Genomic DNA, 17,981 nt, shown 5'->3' on the forward strand with positions numbered 1-17,981 from the left:
ACCAATCCTCTTTTTAATTGTTTAAAGAGTAAACATAGTGCAAACGGAGCGTAAACGGCGTAAGAAGAAATCAAGCAATAGGCTTCCACTCAACAAAATGTACTCCGTGCGAGAGCCGTGAGAGAGCGAGCTGTCAAGTAAACAATGCAAAAATTGAATAAATTTAATTTTGTCTCTCATACGGAGTAATTTTTCTTTAAGTGGAAATCAAGCATTAGTGCAATAGATCCGAACCTATTTGATGCTAAAATATGTTGGACCTAGAATGGCGCTAAGGGTGTAGGCCTAGTTTATATCTCGATCTTAATTTTCTCTAGAAACAGTGGTAGCCACAAGTTCGATATTTTTTCTTGATCGTCGTAAAGAACTGCACAACTCTTACAAATCCACGCGTTTAGTTTTATGGTACATAGCGCTGCATAAAAAAGCTGTCGCATCCGATATTATGAATTTTTGTAAGGAAATTGATATTCAAACGTTCATTATCTGGCTCTTATTCTTTAAAAACAACGGAGATATCAACGTTTGAATGTGAATTCTCATACAAAAATTCAAAATATCGGATTCGGCCGCTTTTTTATGCTATGTATCATACCCCTAGGCGCGTGGATTCTTTAGAAAATCCAAATTGGTCACAAATGAAAAACGAAATTTTAGGAGGAAACTTTTTTGAAAAGCCTTATTTTATTTTTAAACTTCTTTTGTTTATTTTGAATAAGGTATTAAGGCCATATGGCTCCAAAATATTGTGAAACATACGGTGTAATTCGCTATTTTCACGTTGTCGCCACATTCTACGAAAGAAGCTACGTTCGATTGCTCTCCGCTACGCGTCGCACTCTTTGTTGCAAATAACCAAGGCAAATATAGTGAGGAGGTAATGCCTTAAATTACCGAATCAGAGGTACAAACGATACAAACGCGATCTCGTCCCTTCGTTAAAAGCAAAAGATACAAGTAATTCGTGGTCAACCATTTTCAAAAAAGATGTCATTGGCATCGAGCTTATGTGCTAGGCCGCGCGTCTGAATGGCATTACCTTCACACTATATTTACTTTGGTAATAACATGACAACGGTTTTAAGCCTATGAGGTTCCGTGGGTTCCGTCATATATGAATGAGAGATATATACGACGCGACATGTAGAAGAAAAACATCGGCTAAAATTTTATGTGTTGGTAGTACCGAAGTTGAGCTAGTTAGAGCTGTCAGAATTGTTTGAGACGATGGTGTAGCGATACGCTGAAGCGCTGTAGTCTCATACATTTTGACAGCTAACTAGCTCAAATTCGGTACTATCAACACAGTTTTTTTTTGTTCCACGAATATTCGACTTTGTCGTATATATCACTCTTTCATGTTGTATGGTTCCGTGTAGCGCCACTGACCGAACAGATAAGCTTCATTTTTGTCAACACTGCACAACTGCGTCGTTGGAATTTGGAAATGGTTCGAAAGTCAAAAATCTCAATGGTAGATGGCACATAAGTCATATCCTAAAAGTGCTGTCGCTCTGTCAAAATATATCTTGTGTGTCGCATAAATTTGTCAAAATTAAAAAAGTGCGAACGCGAAGACAGCGAAGACGATTCTATTAGGACAACAAATCAGTTAATCGAGTGATATGTTCTTATGGCTTATCCAACAATAAATGCCCAACAAGGTTTGTAAAACTATGCAGTGAGTGTGAGGCGCGATATGAGGGCATCTTGACCTTATTTCCTTGATATAATTAATGGAATCAACTGGTAATATGATAATACCGTGACGTCGACTGTTGCTCTTTTATTTGTTTTTATTGTGAATTGAATCATTTTAATTGATCGATTCCATTAAAAATGGTATTTGAAACAATGTCGAATTCGTATGCATCAATCGCAGTGCTATATATTTCATATTTCCCGGCTGGCTAACCTCTTAAAACGCGCCTCCTCGCTCTCATAGATAAAATAGTGTGCGTGTGTGGTATAGCGTTGTTTCTAACACAATCAATGTAATTTCAGAAATAAATAACCGGAAAATACTGAAGGATCTTCAGATCAACAAACAATTACTGGAGAAAGGTGTCGTCCCCGGCATAACAGCCAGTTCACCCAACTTGAATATGCCTTCATTTATTCAGTCGGGTACACAACAACAGACAGATTTTACATTAGGCCCAACGTTGCGCTCCACTCAAGCTTGGACCCAAGCAACTAATCAATCCTTTGGTTTTTTTGTGCCGCAAGACTCGTTGTTTGGCAACAGTATTTTACCGGTGCTACCGCGAACCGATAATCAAACGAAATAGAGAGAAGAAACGGAAACCGTCAGACAATTCTTTTTAGTACATAGGGAGAAGATAGCACTTTTTTTAACTTAAACAAATAAAAATAACCGAAAGCATGAAATTGAAAAAATTAGAAGAATATCTGCAGGGTGTCGATGGTTTTGAGAAACCAAAATTATTATTAGAACAATACATTACACCGTCGCACATAGCTAGCAACATGTTATTTACCATTCAATCGAAATACGGTGATTTGGAAGGGAAAACTGTTGCGGATTTAGGTAATGTCTTAGTTAACGCACGTTATTGATTTATCCCATTGTAATTGTTCCTTCTAATCCATTACGAATAGGATGCGGCTGTGGAATGCTCAGTATTGGTGCCTTTTTACTTGGATCACAATATACCGTCGGTTTCGACATAGATCGTGATGCCTTAAATGTAAGATTGTTGAAAGCGAAAAACTCTAACAGATTTCAACCATCTTACGTCCACCAATTGTTTCGGTTGCAGATTCTTCAACGTAATATCAATGAAATGGAGATACCAGGTGTCGATGGCGTACAGTTAGATGTAATCCAAGACTTAAAGGAATCCAAATGGAAGGGGGTCTTCGATACAGTTCTTATGAATCCACCGTTTGGCACGAAACATAACGCCGGAATGGATATCAAGTTTCTGGAAACGGGTATCGCATTAGCTACAGGGACAGTATACTCATTGCACAAAACTTCAACAAGGTAAGAACCGCTGTCACCTTTCTTTGATGACAGTAATCTAGACATTGAACGAGTAGTCGATGATGGCCGTTCAAATGAATCGAGTTGTTCAGTAGCGTATACTCTATAGACTGGTTGCTAAGAAAGTATTCTTGTTCTTCTAGTTGCAAATGATTTATCTATTGAATTGGGACTAAATAGTCCAACTACTTCCATCACTTTCTGATCTCTTCGCTCTTCCTGTCGAATGTCCTTGTTTCTCAGGATACCTTGACCCATTTAACGTTCCCTTCGTCTCCATTTTCGTTTTCAGGCAATTCATCAAAAGAAAGTCAGAAGAATGGGGAGTACCTGCCGAAATCATCGCAGAACTTAGATACAACATTGATGCATCGTACAAGTTTCATAAAAAGGCGAGCGTTGACATTGAAGTAGATTGCTGGCGTTTTAATGTCGTAGATAAAGATATGAATGCATTGACATAAATTATACGTAGAAAAATGAGATGAAGGCGAATCAAACTTTTTTTTTTTCATTTATAAACTTTTGAGGACATCAATGACGATGACGAAAGAGGTAAGTTGCTGACATTTGCTAATCCTCAGCTTCACAGTCCTGCTGAATAAACAGAAGCCTCTTCTCGCGCTTCTATTGAATGGTGTTGGTCTGCACTAACTGGTTATCAAGTAACCTTCATGATGTACTTAAAGACTCGACTGGATATATATTAGGAACCAAAATTCTCTGAGGGATTCTTTCGAAAATCCACCCATCAAAATCAAACCCATTTCGTCTGGGATGGATATATACATGGTTTGAAAGGTCTTTGCCAGTTGATCTCAAAACAGGCCTCACATAGTCTCGAGCCTCTCCTGGTTGCTGGTGGAAGATGTCCGAATTTGGAAAAATAGTGTTTTTTATCCGAATTTTTCGGCAGTTATAAATGACTAGTCTGCATCCTGTGGCACTTCGTGCCACGTCGCATCCTAGCAAGCTAGACCGGGCAGACACCTGTTAGAGACTAACACCTGTTACAGACAAACAGAGAAATTAGAGACGAACACCTGTTATAGACAAACATCTATTCGAAAGCAACTCTAAGTCTGCTAAACAGCTATACGAAAATCGCTTCGCTCCGCTCAAACATTCTTATGAAAAGTTAGTCCAAAACATCACATTCTTCTTTTGTAATGCCTAATATCGTCTTTTCATTATTTATTTTTCATGCCAGGGGGCTGCCGCCCCCTGGACCCCCGCAATCACCACTCTTACACCTTTTCGAACTAAACACCTCTTTCCGTGTGACACTCCCACATTTTTACAGTTAAGTTAGCCCGAAACAATAACTTCTTCTTTTGTAACGGCTAATATCGTCTTTCCATTATATATATTTTTCATGCCAAGGGGCTGCCGCCCCCTGGACCCCCGCAATCACCACTCTTACACCTTTTCGAACAAAACACTTCTTCCCGTGTTACACTCTGCTGAAAACCATCAATTTTTGGTGAATCCCGTACCCTTCTACAACTCACGCCACAACTACTGTTTCAATACCGAACAACTTTGCCGAAGAAACTAATTTTCCATTTGCTTCTTCAAAAAAGTTAAAAAAAATCGAGGGGGTGGTCAGTCACACAAAAAAGCGTACACTATGGTCACTTTCAGACGACAACTCTTTCGATAGTAAATAACTTTGTCGAAGAAACCAACTTTCCATCTGCTTCACATAAAAAGTTACAAAATTCGAGGGGGTGGTCACTCACACACTTTCAAACGACAACTCTTTCGATAACCAACAACTTTGCCGAAAAAAACAAATCTCTATCTGCTTCACACAAAAAGTTACAAAAATCGAGGGGGTGGTCACTATTACCTAAAAGCGTACACTGTGGTCAATTCCATACAACCACTCTTTCAATACCCAACAACTTTGCCGAAAAAAACAAATCTCTATCTGCTTCACACAAAAAGTTACAAAAATCGAGGGGGCGGTCACTATTACCTAAAAGCGTACACTGTGGTCACTTCCACACAACCACTCTCTCAATTAACAACAACTTTGCCGAAGAAACCAACTTTCCATCTGCTTCACACAAAAAGTTACAAAAATCGAGGGGGTGGTCACTCACACACAAAAGCGTACACTGTGGTCACTTCTCCACAAACACTCTCTCAATTAACAACAACTTTGCCGAAGAAACCAACTTTCCATCTGCTTCACATAAAAAGTTACAAAAATCGAGGGGGTGGTCACTCACACAGAAAAGTGTACACTGTGGTCACTTTCAGACGACAACACTTTCAATAACCAACAACTTTGCCGAAGAAACCAACTCTCCATCTGCTTCACACAAAAAGTTACAAAAATCGAGGGGGTGGTCACTCTCACACAAAAGCGGACACTGTGGTCACTTTCAGACGACAACTCTTTCGATAACAAATAACTTTGCCGAAGAAACCAACTCTTCATCTGCTTCACACAAAAAGTTAAAAAAAATCGAGGGGGTGGTCACTCTCACACAAAAGTGTACACTGTGGTCACTTCCATACAACCACTCTTTCAATACCCAACAACTTTGCCGAAGAAACCAACTTTCCATCTGCTTCACACAAAAAGTTACAAAAATCGAGGGGGTGGTCACTCACACACAAAAGCGTACACTGTGGTCACATTCAGACAACAACATTTTCAATAACCAACAACTTTGCCGAAGAAACAAACTTTCCATCTGCTTCACATAAAAAGTTACAAAAATCGAGGGGGTGGTCACTCACACACAAAAGCGTACACTTTGGTCACTTTCAGACGACAACACTTTCAATAACCAACAATTTTGCCGAAGAAACCAACTTTCCATCTGCTTCACACAAAAAGTTACAAAAATCGAGGGGGTGGTCACTCACACACAAAAGTGTACACTGTGGTCACTTTCAAACGACAACTCTTTCGATAACCAACAATTTTGCCGAAGAAACCAACTTTCCATTTGCTTCACACAAAAAGTTACAAAAATCGAGGGGGTGGTCACTCACACACAAAAGCGGACACTGTGGTCACTTCCATACAACCACCCTTTCGATAATAAATAACTTTGTCGAAGAAACCAACTCTCCATCTGCTTCACACAAAAAGTTAAAAAAAATCGAGGGGGTGGTCACTCACACACAAAAGCGGACACTGTGGTCACTTCCATACAACCACTCTTTCAATAACCAACAACTTTGCCGAAGAAACCAACTCTCTATCTGCTTCACACAAAAAGTTACAAAAATCGAGGGGGTGGTCACTCACACACAAAAGCGTACACCGTGTTCACTTCTATTCAACCACACCACTCACCTCTCAAACCCATACAACTTTCCCCGAAAACAAATCCATGTTACCCAAAGAAAAACTCAAAATCATCATCGATCACTGTACGTTGGAGTAGCTCAAAAATGGCCCACTTGGAGAGCTGTCACTCGCTCGAAATTGATCCGAATTTCCTAAATTTTTTTTTCCTCGATTCGTAGGATTGTTACCTTTCGTTGAAACCCTCACATTCCCCTCTAGCTTCTAAAACAGCCGCTCCGCAATTACAAACGTGTTCCCGTTGGTGGTCAAACACCCTACTTACCACCTTAACTCCAACAAATTGACCCCAATTTTTTTCCAGTTTTTTTTCTTCGCTTCGTACCATCAATACCTTTCATTTGAGCCCGCTCACGCCTCACCACCTTCCAAAACAGCCGCTCCACAATTTAAAACATTTTCCAGACCCTCAAAAAAACCCATAAAATCCACTCTACCACCTCCCGATGAAAAGTTAGAAAAAAACTTTCTTCTGCAACTTTGTTCACCGCAATAAACGGAACATTTCTTCTTCCCCCACCGACGCTCCTTCTCTCAAAATAACCGAGTTATTCCGATTCTGCCATTTTCCACCTCCCCACAGTCATAACTTCACTATCTCCGAACAGACTTTTCGCCGGACCATGTTTTCTCCACGTTTCAGACCATTCCCTACAACATATCAAAAAGTGTTTTTTTTTTTTTTTTTTTTTTTGCTCTGAACTTTCATTTTGACGGTAAATAGCGGACAAACAGACAGAAAGAAAGAAAGACAGACATCTCGTCGTTATAATATAGTACTAGGTGTATCCCGTGCCCATAAGGGCACCCCCACATTTATAACGATCGGGGTCTTCGACCCCTCTGCATTCGAATGGTTTGAGCGGAGCTTCGCTCACACTCCCCTCACACTCCCCTCTAGCTTCTAAAACAGTCGCTCCACAATTTAAAACATTTTCCAGACCCTCAAAAAAACCCATAAAATCCACTCTACCACCTCCCGATGAAAAGTTAGAAAAAAACTTTCTTCTGCAACTTTGTTCACCGCAATAAACGGAACATTTCTTCTTCCCCCACCGACGCTCCTTCTCTCAAAATAACCGAGTTATTCCGATTCTGCCATTTTCCACCTCCCCACAGTCATAACTTCACTATCTCCGAACAGACTTTTCACCGGACCACGTTTTCTCCACGTTTCAGACCATTCCCTACAACATATCAAAAAGTGTTTTTTTTTTTTTTTTTTTTTTGCTCTGAACTTTTGTTTTGACGGTAAATAGCGGACAAACAGACAGACATCTCGTCATTATAATATAGTACTAGGTGTATCCCGTGCCCATAAGGGCACCCCTACATTTATAACGATCGGGGTCTTCGACCCCTCTGCATTCGAATGGTTTGAGCGGAGCTTCGCTCCGCTCAAACATTCTTATGAAAAGTTAGCCCCAAACAACACCTTCTTCTTTTGTAATGCCTACTATCGTCTTTTCATTATTTATTTTTCATGCCAGGGGGCTGCCGCCCCTGGACCCCCGCAATCTCATATAATACACCTTTTCATGCAAAACACCTCATCCCGTGTGACACTCCCACATTTTTACAGTTAACTTAGCCCACAACAACACCTTCATCTTTTGTAACGCCTAATATCGTCTTTTTATTATTTATTTTCATGCCAGTGGGCTGCCGCCCCCTGGACCCCCGCAATCACCACTCTTACACCTTTTCGAACTAAACACCTCTTTCCGTGTGACACTCCCACATTTTCACAGTTAAGTTAGCCCGAAACAATAACTTCTTCTTTTGTAACGCCTAATATCGTCTTTCCATTATTTATATTTTTCATGCCAAGGGGCTGCCGCCCCGTGGACCCCCGCAATCACCACTCTTACACCTTTTCGAACAAAACACCTCTTCCCGTGTTACACTCTGCTGAAAACCATCAATTTTTGGTGAATCCCGTACGCTTCTACAACTCATGCCACAACTCCTGTTTCAATACCGAACAACTTTGCCGAAGAAACTACCTTTCCATCTGCTTCACATAAAAAGTTACAAAATTCGAGGGGGTGGTCACTCACACACAAAAGCGTACACTGTGGTCACTTTCAAACGACAACTCTTTCGATAACCAACAACTTTGCCGAAGAAACCAACTTTCCATCTGCTTCACATAAAAAGTTACAAAAATCGAGGGGGTGGTCACTCACACAGAAAAGTGTACACTGTGGTCACTTCCATACAACCACTCTTTCAATAACCAACAACTTTGCCAAAAAAACCAACTTTCCACACAAAAAGTTGCAAAAATCGAGGGGGTGGTCACTATTACCTAAAAGCATACACTGTGATCACTGCCATACAACCACTCTTTCAATGCCCAACAACTTTGCCGAAGAAACGAAGCTTCCATCTGCTTCACACAAAAAGTTACAAAAATCGAGGGGGTGGTCACTTACACACAAAAACGTACACTGTGGTCACTTCTCCACAAACACTCTCTCAATTAACAACAACTTTGCCGAAGAAACCAACTTTCCATCTGCTTCACATAAAAAGTTAAAAAAAATCGAGGGGTGGTCACTTACACACAAAAGCGGACACTGTGGTCACTTTCAGACGACAACTGTTTCGATAACCAATAACTTTGCCGAAGAAACCCACTTTCCATCTGCTTCACACAAAAAGTTGCAAAAATCGAGGGGGTGGTCACTATTACCTAAAAGCGTACACTGTCGTCACTTCCATACAACCACTCTTTCAATACCCAACAACTTTGCCGAAGAAACGAACTCTCTTTCTGCTTCACAGCCAAAGATACAAAAATCGAGGGGGTGGTCACTCACACAAAAAGCGTACACTGTGGTCACTTCTATTCAACCACACCACTCACCTCTCAAACCCATACAACTTTCCCCGAAAACAAATCCATTTTACCCAAAGAAAAACTCAAAATCATCATCGATCACTGTACGTTGGAGTAGCTCAGAAATGACCCACTTGGAGAGCTCTCACTCGCTCGAAATTGATCCGAATTTCCTAATTTTTTTTTTCCTCGATTCGTAGGATTGTTACCTTTCGTTGAAACCCTCACACTCCCCTCTAGCTTCTAAAACAGTCGCTCCACAATTTAAAACATTTTCCAGACCCTCAAAAAAACCCATAAAATCCACTCTACCACCTCCCGATGAAAAGTTAGAAAAAAACTTTCTTCTGCAACTTTGTTCACCGCAATAAACGGAACATTTCTTCTTCCCCCACCGACGCTCCTTCTCTCAAAATAACCGAGTTATTCCGATTCTGCCATTTTCCACCTCCCCACAGTCATAACTTCACTATCTCCGAACAGACTTTTCACCGGACCACGTTTTCTCCACGTTTCAGACCATTCCCTACAACATATCAAAAAGTGTTTTTTTTTTTTTTTTTTTTTTTGCTCTGAACTTTTGTTTTGACGGTAAATAGCGGACAAACAGACAGACATCTCGTCATTATAATATGTTACTAGTCTGCATCCTGTGGCACTTCGTGCCACGTCGCATCCTAGCAAGCTAGACCGGGCAGACACCTGTTAGAGACTAACACCTGTTACAGACAAACAGAGAAATTAGAGACGAACATCTATCTGCTAAAGAGCTATACGAAAATCGCTTCGCTCCGCTCAAACATGCTTATGAAAAGTTAGTACAAAACATCACCTTCTTCTTTTGTAATGCCTAACATCGTCTTTCCATTATTTATTTTTCATGCCAGGGGGCTGCCGCCCCCTGGACCCCCGCAATAACAACTCTTACACCTTTTCGAACTAAACACCTCTTCTCGTGTGACACTCCCACATTTTTACAGTTAAGTTAGCCCGAAACAATAACTTCTTCTTTTGTAACGCCTAATACCGTCTTTCCATTATTTATATTTTTCATGCCAAGGGCTGCCGCCCCCTGGACCCCCGCAATCATCATTAATACACCTTTTCGAAAAAACACCTCTTCCCGTGTGACACTCTACAGAAAATCATCAATACCGAACAACTTTGCCGAAAAAACCAACTCTTCATCTGCTTCACACAAAAAGTTAAAAAAAATTGAGGAGGTGGTCACTCACACACAAAAGTGTACACTATGGTCACTTTCAAACGACAACTCTTTCGATAACCAACAACTTTGCCGAAGAAACCAACTTTCCATCTGCTTCACATAAAAAGTTACAAAAATCGAGGGGGTGGTCACTCACACACAAAAGTGTACACTGTGGTCACTTCTGCACAAACACTCTCAATTAACAACTTAACAACAACTCTGTCGAAGAAACCAACTTTCCATCTGCTTCACACAAAAAGTTAAAAAAAATTGAGGGGGTGGTCACTCACACACAAAAGTGTACACTGTGGTCACTTTCAAACGACAACTCTTTCGATAACCAACAACTTTGCCGAAGAAACCAACTTTCCATCTGCTTCACATAAAAAGTTACAAAAATCGAGGGGGTGGTCACTCACACACAAAAGTGTACACTGTGGTCACTTCTGCACAAACACTCTCAATTAACAACTTAACAACAACTCTGTCGAAGAAACCTACTTTCCATCTGCTTCACACAAAAAGTTAAAAAAAATCGAGGGGGTGGTCACTCACACACAAAAGCGTACACTGTGGTCACTTCTGCACAAACACTCTCTCAATTAACAACAACTTTGCCGAAGAAACCAACTTTCCATCTGCTTCACATAAAAAAGTTACAAAAATCGAGGGGTCGGTCACTCACACACAAAAGCGGACACTGTGGTCACTTTCAGACGACAACTCTTTCGATAACCAATAACTTTGCCGAAGAAACCAACTTTCCATCTGCTTCACATAAAAAGTTACAAAAATCGAGGGAGTGGTCACTCTCACACAAAAGTGTACACTGTGGTCACATTCAGACAACAACTCTTTCAATACCCAACAACTTTGCCGAAGAAACCAACTTTCCATCTGCTTCACACAAAAAGTTACAAAAATCGAGGGGGTGGTCACTCACACACAAAAGCGTACACTGTGGTCACATTCAGACAACAACATTTTCAATAACCAACAACTTTGCCGAAGAAACAAACTTTCCATCTGCTTCACATAAAAAGTTACAAAAATCGAGGGGTGGTCACTCACACACAAAAGCGTACACTGTGGTCACTTTCAGACGACAACACTTTCAATAACCAACAATTTTGCCGGAAGAAACCAACTTTCCATCTGCTTCACACAAAAAGTTACAAAAATCGAGGGGGTGGTCACTCAACACACAAAAGTGTACACTGTGGTCACTTTCAAACGACAACTCTTTCGATAACCAACAATTTTGCCGAAGAAACCAACTTTCCATTTGCTTCACACAAAAAGTTACAAAAATCGAGGGGGTGGTCACTCACACACAAAAGCGGACACTGTGGTCACTTTCAGACGACAACATTTTCAATAACCAACAACTTTGCCGAAGAAACAAACTTTCCATCTGCTTCACATAAAAAGTTACAAAAATCGAGGGTGGTCACTCACACACAAAAGCGTACACTGTGGTCACTTTCAGACGACAACACTTTCAATAACCAACAATTTTGCCGAAGAAACCAACTTTCCATCTGCTTCACACAAAAAGTTACAAAAATCGAGGGGGTGGTCACTCACACACAAAAGTGTACACTGTGGTCACTTTCAAACGACAACTCTTTCGATAACCAACAATTTTGCCGAAGAAACCAACTTTCCATTTGCTTCACACAAAAAGTTACAAAAATCGAGGGGTGGTCACTCACACACAAAAGCGGACACTGTGGTCACTTTCAGACGACAACATTTCAATAACCAACAACTTTGCCGAAGAAACAAACTTTCCATCTGCTTCACATAAAAAGTTACAAAAATCGAGGGGGTGGTCCCTATTACTAAAAGCGTACACTGTGGTCACTTCCATACAACCACTCTTTCAATACCCAACAACTTTGCCGAAGAAACGAACTCTCTATCTGCTTCACAGCCAAAGATACAAAAATCGAGGGGGTGGTCACTCACACATAAAAGCGTACACCGTGTTCACTTCTATTCAACCACACCACTCACCTCTCAAACCCATACAACTTTCCCCGAAAACAAATCCATGTTACCCAAAGAAAAACTCAAAATCATCATCGATCACTGTACGTTGGAGTAGCTCAAAATGGCCCACTTGGAGAGCTGTCACTCGCTCGAAATTGATCCGAATTTCCTAAATTTTTTTTCCTCGATTCGTAGGATTGTTACCTTTCGTTGAAACCCTCACACGCCCCTCTAGCTTCTGTTTCCCACAAAAATTTACAAAATTGAGGGGTGATCACTCACACACAAAAGCGTACACTGTGGTCACTTTCAGACGACAACACTTTCGTTAACCAACAACTTCGTCGAAGAACCAACTGTCCATCTGCTTCACACAAAAAGTTATAAAAATCGAGGGGGTGGTCACTCACACACAAAAGGGGACACTGTGTCACTTTCAGTAGACAACTCTTTCGATAACCAACAACTTTGCCGAAGAAACCAACTCTCCATCTGCTTCACATAAAAAGTTACAAAAATCGAGGGGTGGTCACTATTACCTAAAAGCGTACACTGTGGTCACTTCCATACAAACCAATCTTTCAATACCCAACAATACCCAACAATACCCCGAGGGCACTTCTGCACAAACACTCTCTCAATTAACAACAACTTGCCGAAGAAACCAACTCTCCATGTGCTTCACATAAAAAGTTACAAAAATCGAGGGGGTGGTCACTATTACCTAAAAGCGTACACTGTGGTCACTTCCATACAACCACTCTTTCAATACCCAACAACTTTGTCGAATAAACGAACTCTCCATCTTCTTCACAGCCAAAGATACAAAAATCGAGGGGGTGGTCACTCACACACAAAAGCGTACACCGTGGTCACTTCCATTCAACCACACCACTCACCTCTCAAACCCCTACAACTTTCCCAAAAACAAATCCATTTCACCCAAAGAAAAACTCAAAATCATCATCGATCACTGTACGTTGGAGTAGCTCAAAAATGGCCCACTTGAAGAGCTTCACTCGCTCGAAATTGATCCGAATTTCCTAAATTTTTTTTTCCTCGATTCGTACAATCCATACCTTTCATTGAAACCCTCACACGCCCCTCTATCTGCTTCACACAAAAAGCCACAAAAATCGAGGGGTGGTCACTCACACACAAAAGCGTACACTGTGATCACTTCCATACAACCACTCTTTCAATAACCAACACTTTGTCGAAGAAACCAACTTTCCACCTGCTTCACAGCCAAAGATACAAAAATCGAGGGGGTGGTCACTATTACTTAAAAGCGTACACTGTGATCACTTCCATACAACCACTCTTTCAATGCCCAACAACTTTGCCGAAGAAACGAAGCTTCCATCTGCTTCACACAAAAAGTTACAAAAATCGAGGGGTGGTCACTTACACACAAAAACGTACACTGTGGTCACTTTCCATACAACCACTCTTTCAATAACCAACAACTTTGCCGAAGAAATAAACTTTCCATCTGCTTCACATAAAAAGTTACAAAAATCGAGGGGGTGGTCACTATTACTTAAAGCGTACACTGTGGTCACTTCCACACAACCACTCTCTCAATTAACAACAACTTACCGAAGAAACCAACTTTCCATCTGCTTCACATAAAAAGTTACAAAAATCGAGGGGGTGGTCACTATTACCTAAAAGCGTACACTGTGATCACTTCCATACAACCACTCTTTCAATACCCAACAACTTTGCAGAAGAAACCAACTCTCCATCTGCTTCACATAAAAAGTTACAAAAATCGAGGGGGTGGTCACTATTACCTAAAAGCGTACACTGCGGTCACTTCCATACAACCACTCTTTCAATAACCAACAACTTTGCCGAAGAAACCAACTCTCTATCTGCTTCACAGCCAAAGATACAAAAATCGAGGGGTGGTCACTCAAACACAAAAGCGTACACCGTGTTCACTTCTATTCAACCACACCACTCACCTCTCAAACCCATACAACTTTCACCAAAAACATATCCATTTTTCTCAAAGAAAAACTCAAAATCATCACCGATCACTGTACGTTTGGAGTAGCTCAAAAATGGCCCACTTGGAAGCTGTCACTCGCTCGAATTGATCCGAATTTCCTAAATTTTTTTTTCCTCGATTCGTACAATCCATACCTTTCGTTGAAACTCCTCACACGCCCCTCTAGCTTCTAAAACAGCCCGCTCCGCAATTACAAACGTCTTCCCGTTGGTGGTCAAACACCCTACTTACCACCTTAACTCCAACAAATTGAATCCAATTTTTTCCCAGTTTTTTTTTCTTCGCTTCGTACCATCAAGACCTTTCATTTGAGGTCTCACACGCCTCACCAACTTGCAAAACAGCCGCTCGACAATTTAAAACATTTTCCAGACCCTCAAAAAAACCCATAAAATCCACTCTACCACCTCCCGATGAAAAGTTTAGAAAAAACTTTCTTCTGCAACTTTGTTCACCGCAATAAATGGAACATTTCTTCTTCCCCACCGACGCTCCATCTCTCAAAATAACCGAGTTATATCGATTCTGCCATTTTCCACCTCCGCACAGTCATAACTTCACTATCTCCGAACAGACTTTTCACCGGACCACGTTTTCTCCACGTTTCAGACCATTCCCTACAACATATCAAAAAGTGTTTTTTTTTTTTTTTTTTTTTTTGCTCTGAACTTTCATTTTGACGGTAAATTGCGGACAAACAGACAGAAAGAAAGAAGAAAGACAAACATCTCGTCGTTATAATATGTACTAGTCTGCATCCTGTGGCACTTCGTGCCACGTCGCATCCTAGCAAGCTAGACCGGGCAGACACCTGTTACGAGACTAACATCTATTCGAAAGCAACTCTAAGTCTGCTAAAGAGCTATACGAAAATCGCTTCGCTCCGCTAATGCCTAATCCTAATGCCTAATATCGTCTTTTCATTATTTATTTTTCATGCCAGGGCTGCCGCCCCCTGGACCCCCGCAATCACCACTCTTACACCTTTTCAACAAACACCTCTTCCGTGTTACACACTGCTGAAAACCATCATTTTGTGAATCCCTTACCTCTACAACTCACGCCACAACTACTGTTTCAATACCGAACAATTTGCGAAGAAATAATTTTCATTTGCTTCATTAAAAAAGTTATACAAAATCGAGGACTTGTCACTCACACAAAAAGCGTACACTGTGGTCACTTTCAGACACAACTCTTTCATAAAATAACTTTGTCGAAGAAACAACTTTCCATCTGCTTCACATAAAAAGTTACAAAAATCGAGGGGTGGTCACTCAACACAAAAGCGTACACTGTGGTCACTTCCATACAACACTCTTTCAATAACCAACAACTTTGCCGAAGAAACCAACTTCCATCTGCTTCACATAAAAAGTTACAAAAATCGAGGGGTGGTCACTCACACACAAAAGCGTACACTGTGGTCACTTCATACAACCAGTCTTTCAATACCAACAACTTTGCCGAAGAAACAACTTTCCATCTGCTTCACATAAAAAGTTACAAAAATCGAGGGGTGGTCACTCACACACAAAAGCGTACACTGTGGTCACTTCCATACAACAGTCTTTCAATAACCAAACAACTTTGCCGAAGAAACCAACTTTCATCTGCTTCACACAAAAAGTTACAAAAATCGAGGGGTGGTCACACTTACAAAACGTACACTGTGTCACTTCATACAACCACTCTTTCAATCCAACAACTTTGCCGAAGAACGAACTTTCCATCTGCTTCACACAAAAGTTACAAAAATCGGGGGTGGTCACTCACACAAAAGCGTACACTGTGGTCACTTCCATACAACACTCTTTCAATAACCAACAACTTTGCCGAAGAAACCAACTTTCCATCTGCTTCACATAAAAAGTTACAAAAATCGAGGGGGTGTCACTCACACACAAAAGCGACACTGTGGTCACTTTCAACGACAACTCTTTCGATAACCAACAACTTTGCCGAAGAAAGGCAACAAAAAGTCGCTGGAAAATGTTATGATAAATGAGACAGATGGCCCAAAAAAATCGTCACTCACAAATGCGCAAACACTGAATCGGAAATCCGAATACAATTAAGGGACACAAATCGTTGTGCAACATTGCATCATTAAGATCATCTAAGGAGGAAATTTCGACGAATCGGGGGGGGGGGGGGGGGGGGGGGGGGGGGGGGGGGGTGGTTTACATGATTACACTCTCTGTGTGCGTTCACAAAAATAACAAGAAAGTCAGCAAAACAACCTAAAACCTTACTTCGGTAAAAGGCCGACACATAAACAAATTGTCCATTACTCACCTTTCCCGATGGAACTTCTCAGGAACGCCATCGGACTTGTTTGTTCGCCGGCAACACAAAATCTGCATGCATTTTCACTTGAGCTCCGAATATGAGCCCAGCAATCCAGTGCCTTATAAGCACCGAAAAGTTTTCTGGGTATGTATACAAGGTCTGAAATATAAAACAAAGAATTCGTTTTAATCTACGATGATTCTAATAGATTGCAATTTAGCATTAATCGAAAACGATTCAGCCGATAAATTCGGATTTAATTGGGAATTTTACTTTACTCAGCCTTTGTAATACATACCCAGAAAACTTTCGCGCTTATAAGGCAGTGAATTGCTGCTCAATATTCCGCGAGCTTCAACGTGAAAATTGCATCAGATTTTGTGTTCGGCGAAAACAACAAGTCCGATGGTTCCTGAAGAAGTTCCCCATCCGGAAAGGTGAAGTAATGGAAATTTGTTTATCTGTCTCGGCCTTTTACGAGTAGGTTAGTTGTTTTGCTGACGTTCTTGTTATTTTTTGTGACAGCCACACAGAGAGTGTAATCATTATTACCTCGATTCGTCGAAATTTCCTCCTTTGAGATGACTTAATGATGCAAATGTTGCACAACGATTTGTGTCCCTTAATTGATTGCGCGATTCCGATTCAGTGTTTGCGCATTTGTGAGTACGATTTTTTTGGCCATTGTTCATTTATATAACATTTCCAGCGACTTTGTTGCCTATTTTGTCTCAGCGCGAAAAATACAAGAACCGTTCAGTGAACCGCTGACATTCGGTAAGAATACTAAGTTTCAGCAAGAGAAGCAAAGACCGAATCATAAAACAAATGAATTTCAATTTGGTAGCGTGCCAAGCCTTTTGAAAACTAGCAACGGGACAAAACCATAAACAGAAAAGCAATGCTATCGCTTCTACGTGGCAAACAGAAAAGTTGCGTGGAAGCGTCGATTTGGAAAGGCTCAAGTATGCCAATGGATCAGTTTTTGCCGACAGTCGAAATTTTGCCATCATCTTGTCCTGGGTATTCCCATTGTTGGGCTTATGCCATACAACAAAAACACCGTTGAACGGTATGCCAGGGGCCGACATAAAGTCGCACTTACTGTCCTCAACAAGCATTTGCTAAGCAATACGGTTTTTGGTGGGTGAACGCAATCTTCATGGCTGATATTCATGGTTCACAAACCTTCTACATTTTTACAATATCGTGGTTTGGAGCCGACCGTTCGCAAGTGCATACCGGGAAATGGTAAATCTTGGTTCGTAACGATCTTGA

At 40.9% G+C, this 17,981-nt stretch overlaps 2 protein-coding genes across 3 annotated transcripts; both read left to right on the plus strand.

Moving 5' to 3' along the window:
• The first annotated feature begins 2 nt into the window (after positions 1 to 2).
• Positions 3 to 3,510, plus strand: LOC119069127 (rRNA N6-adenosine-methyltransferase METTL5). Of its 2 annotated transcripts, none has more exons than XM_037173027.1 (5): positions 3 to 19; positions 2,343 to 2,551; positions 2,623 to 2,711; positions 2,784 to 3,010; positions 3,303 to 3,510. In XM_037173027.1, exons 2-5 carry the CDS (start codon positions 2,386 to 2,388, stop codon positions 3,472 to 3,474), a joined length of 654 nt encoding a protein of 217 aa, XP_037028922.1. In that variant the 5' UTR covers positions 3 to 19; positions 2,343 to 2,385; the 3' UTR covers positions 3,475 to 3,510. The 2 variants fall into 2 exon arrangements, with proteins under 2 accessions (XP_037028922.1, XP_037028921.1); XM_037173026.1 differs by lacking the exon at positions 3 to 19 and adding an exon at positions 1,541 to 1,664 and having other exon boundaries at positions 2,005 to 2,551.
• On the plus strand, positions 1,527 to 2,368 carry LOC119069128 (SOSS complex subunit C homolog). The gene is made up of 2 exons (XM_037173028.1): positions 1,527 to 1,664; positions 2,005 to 2,368. The coding sequence occupies exons 1-2, from the start codon at positions 1,634 to 1,636 to the stop codon at positions 2,289 to 2,291; spliced, it is 318 nt and encodes a 105-aa protein (XP_037028923.1). The 5' UTR covers positions 1,527 to 1,633; the 3' UTR covers positions 2,292 to 2,368.
• Positions 3,511 to 17,981: the final 14,471 nt, after the last annotated feature.

The sequence above is a fragment of the Bradysia coprophila genome, assembly GCF_014529535.1.
Source record: "Bradysia coprophila strain Holo2 chromosome X unlocalized genomic scaffold, BU_Bcop_v1 contig_26, whole genome shotgun sequence".
In the NCBI taxonomy this organism is placed as follows: domain Eukaryota; kingdom Metazoa; phylum Arthropoda; class Insecta; order Diptera; family Sciaridae; genus Bradysia; species Bradysia coprophila.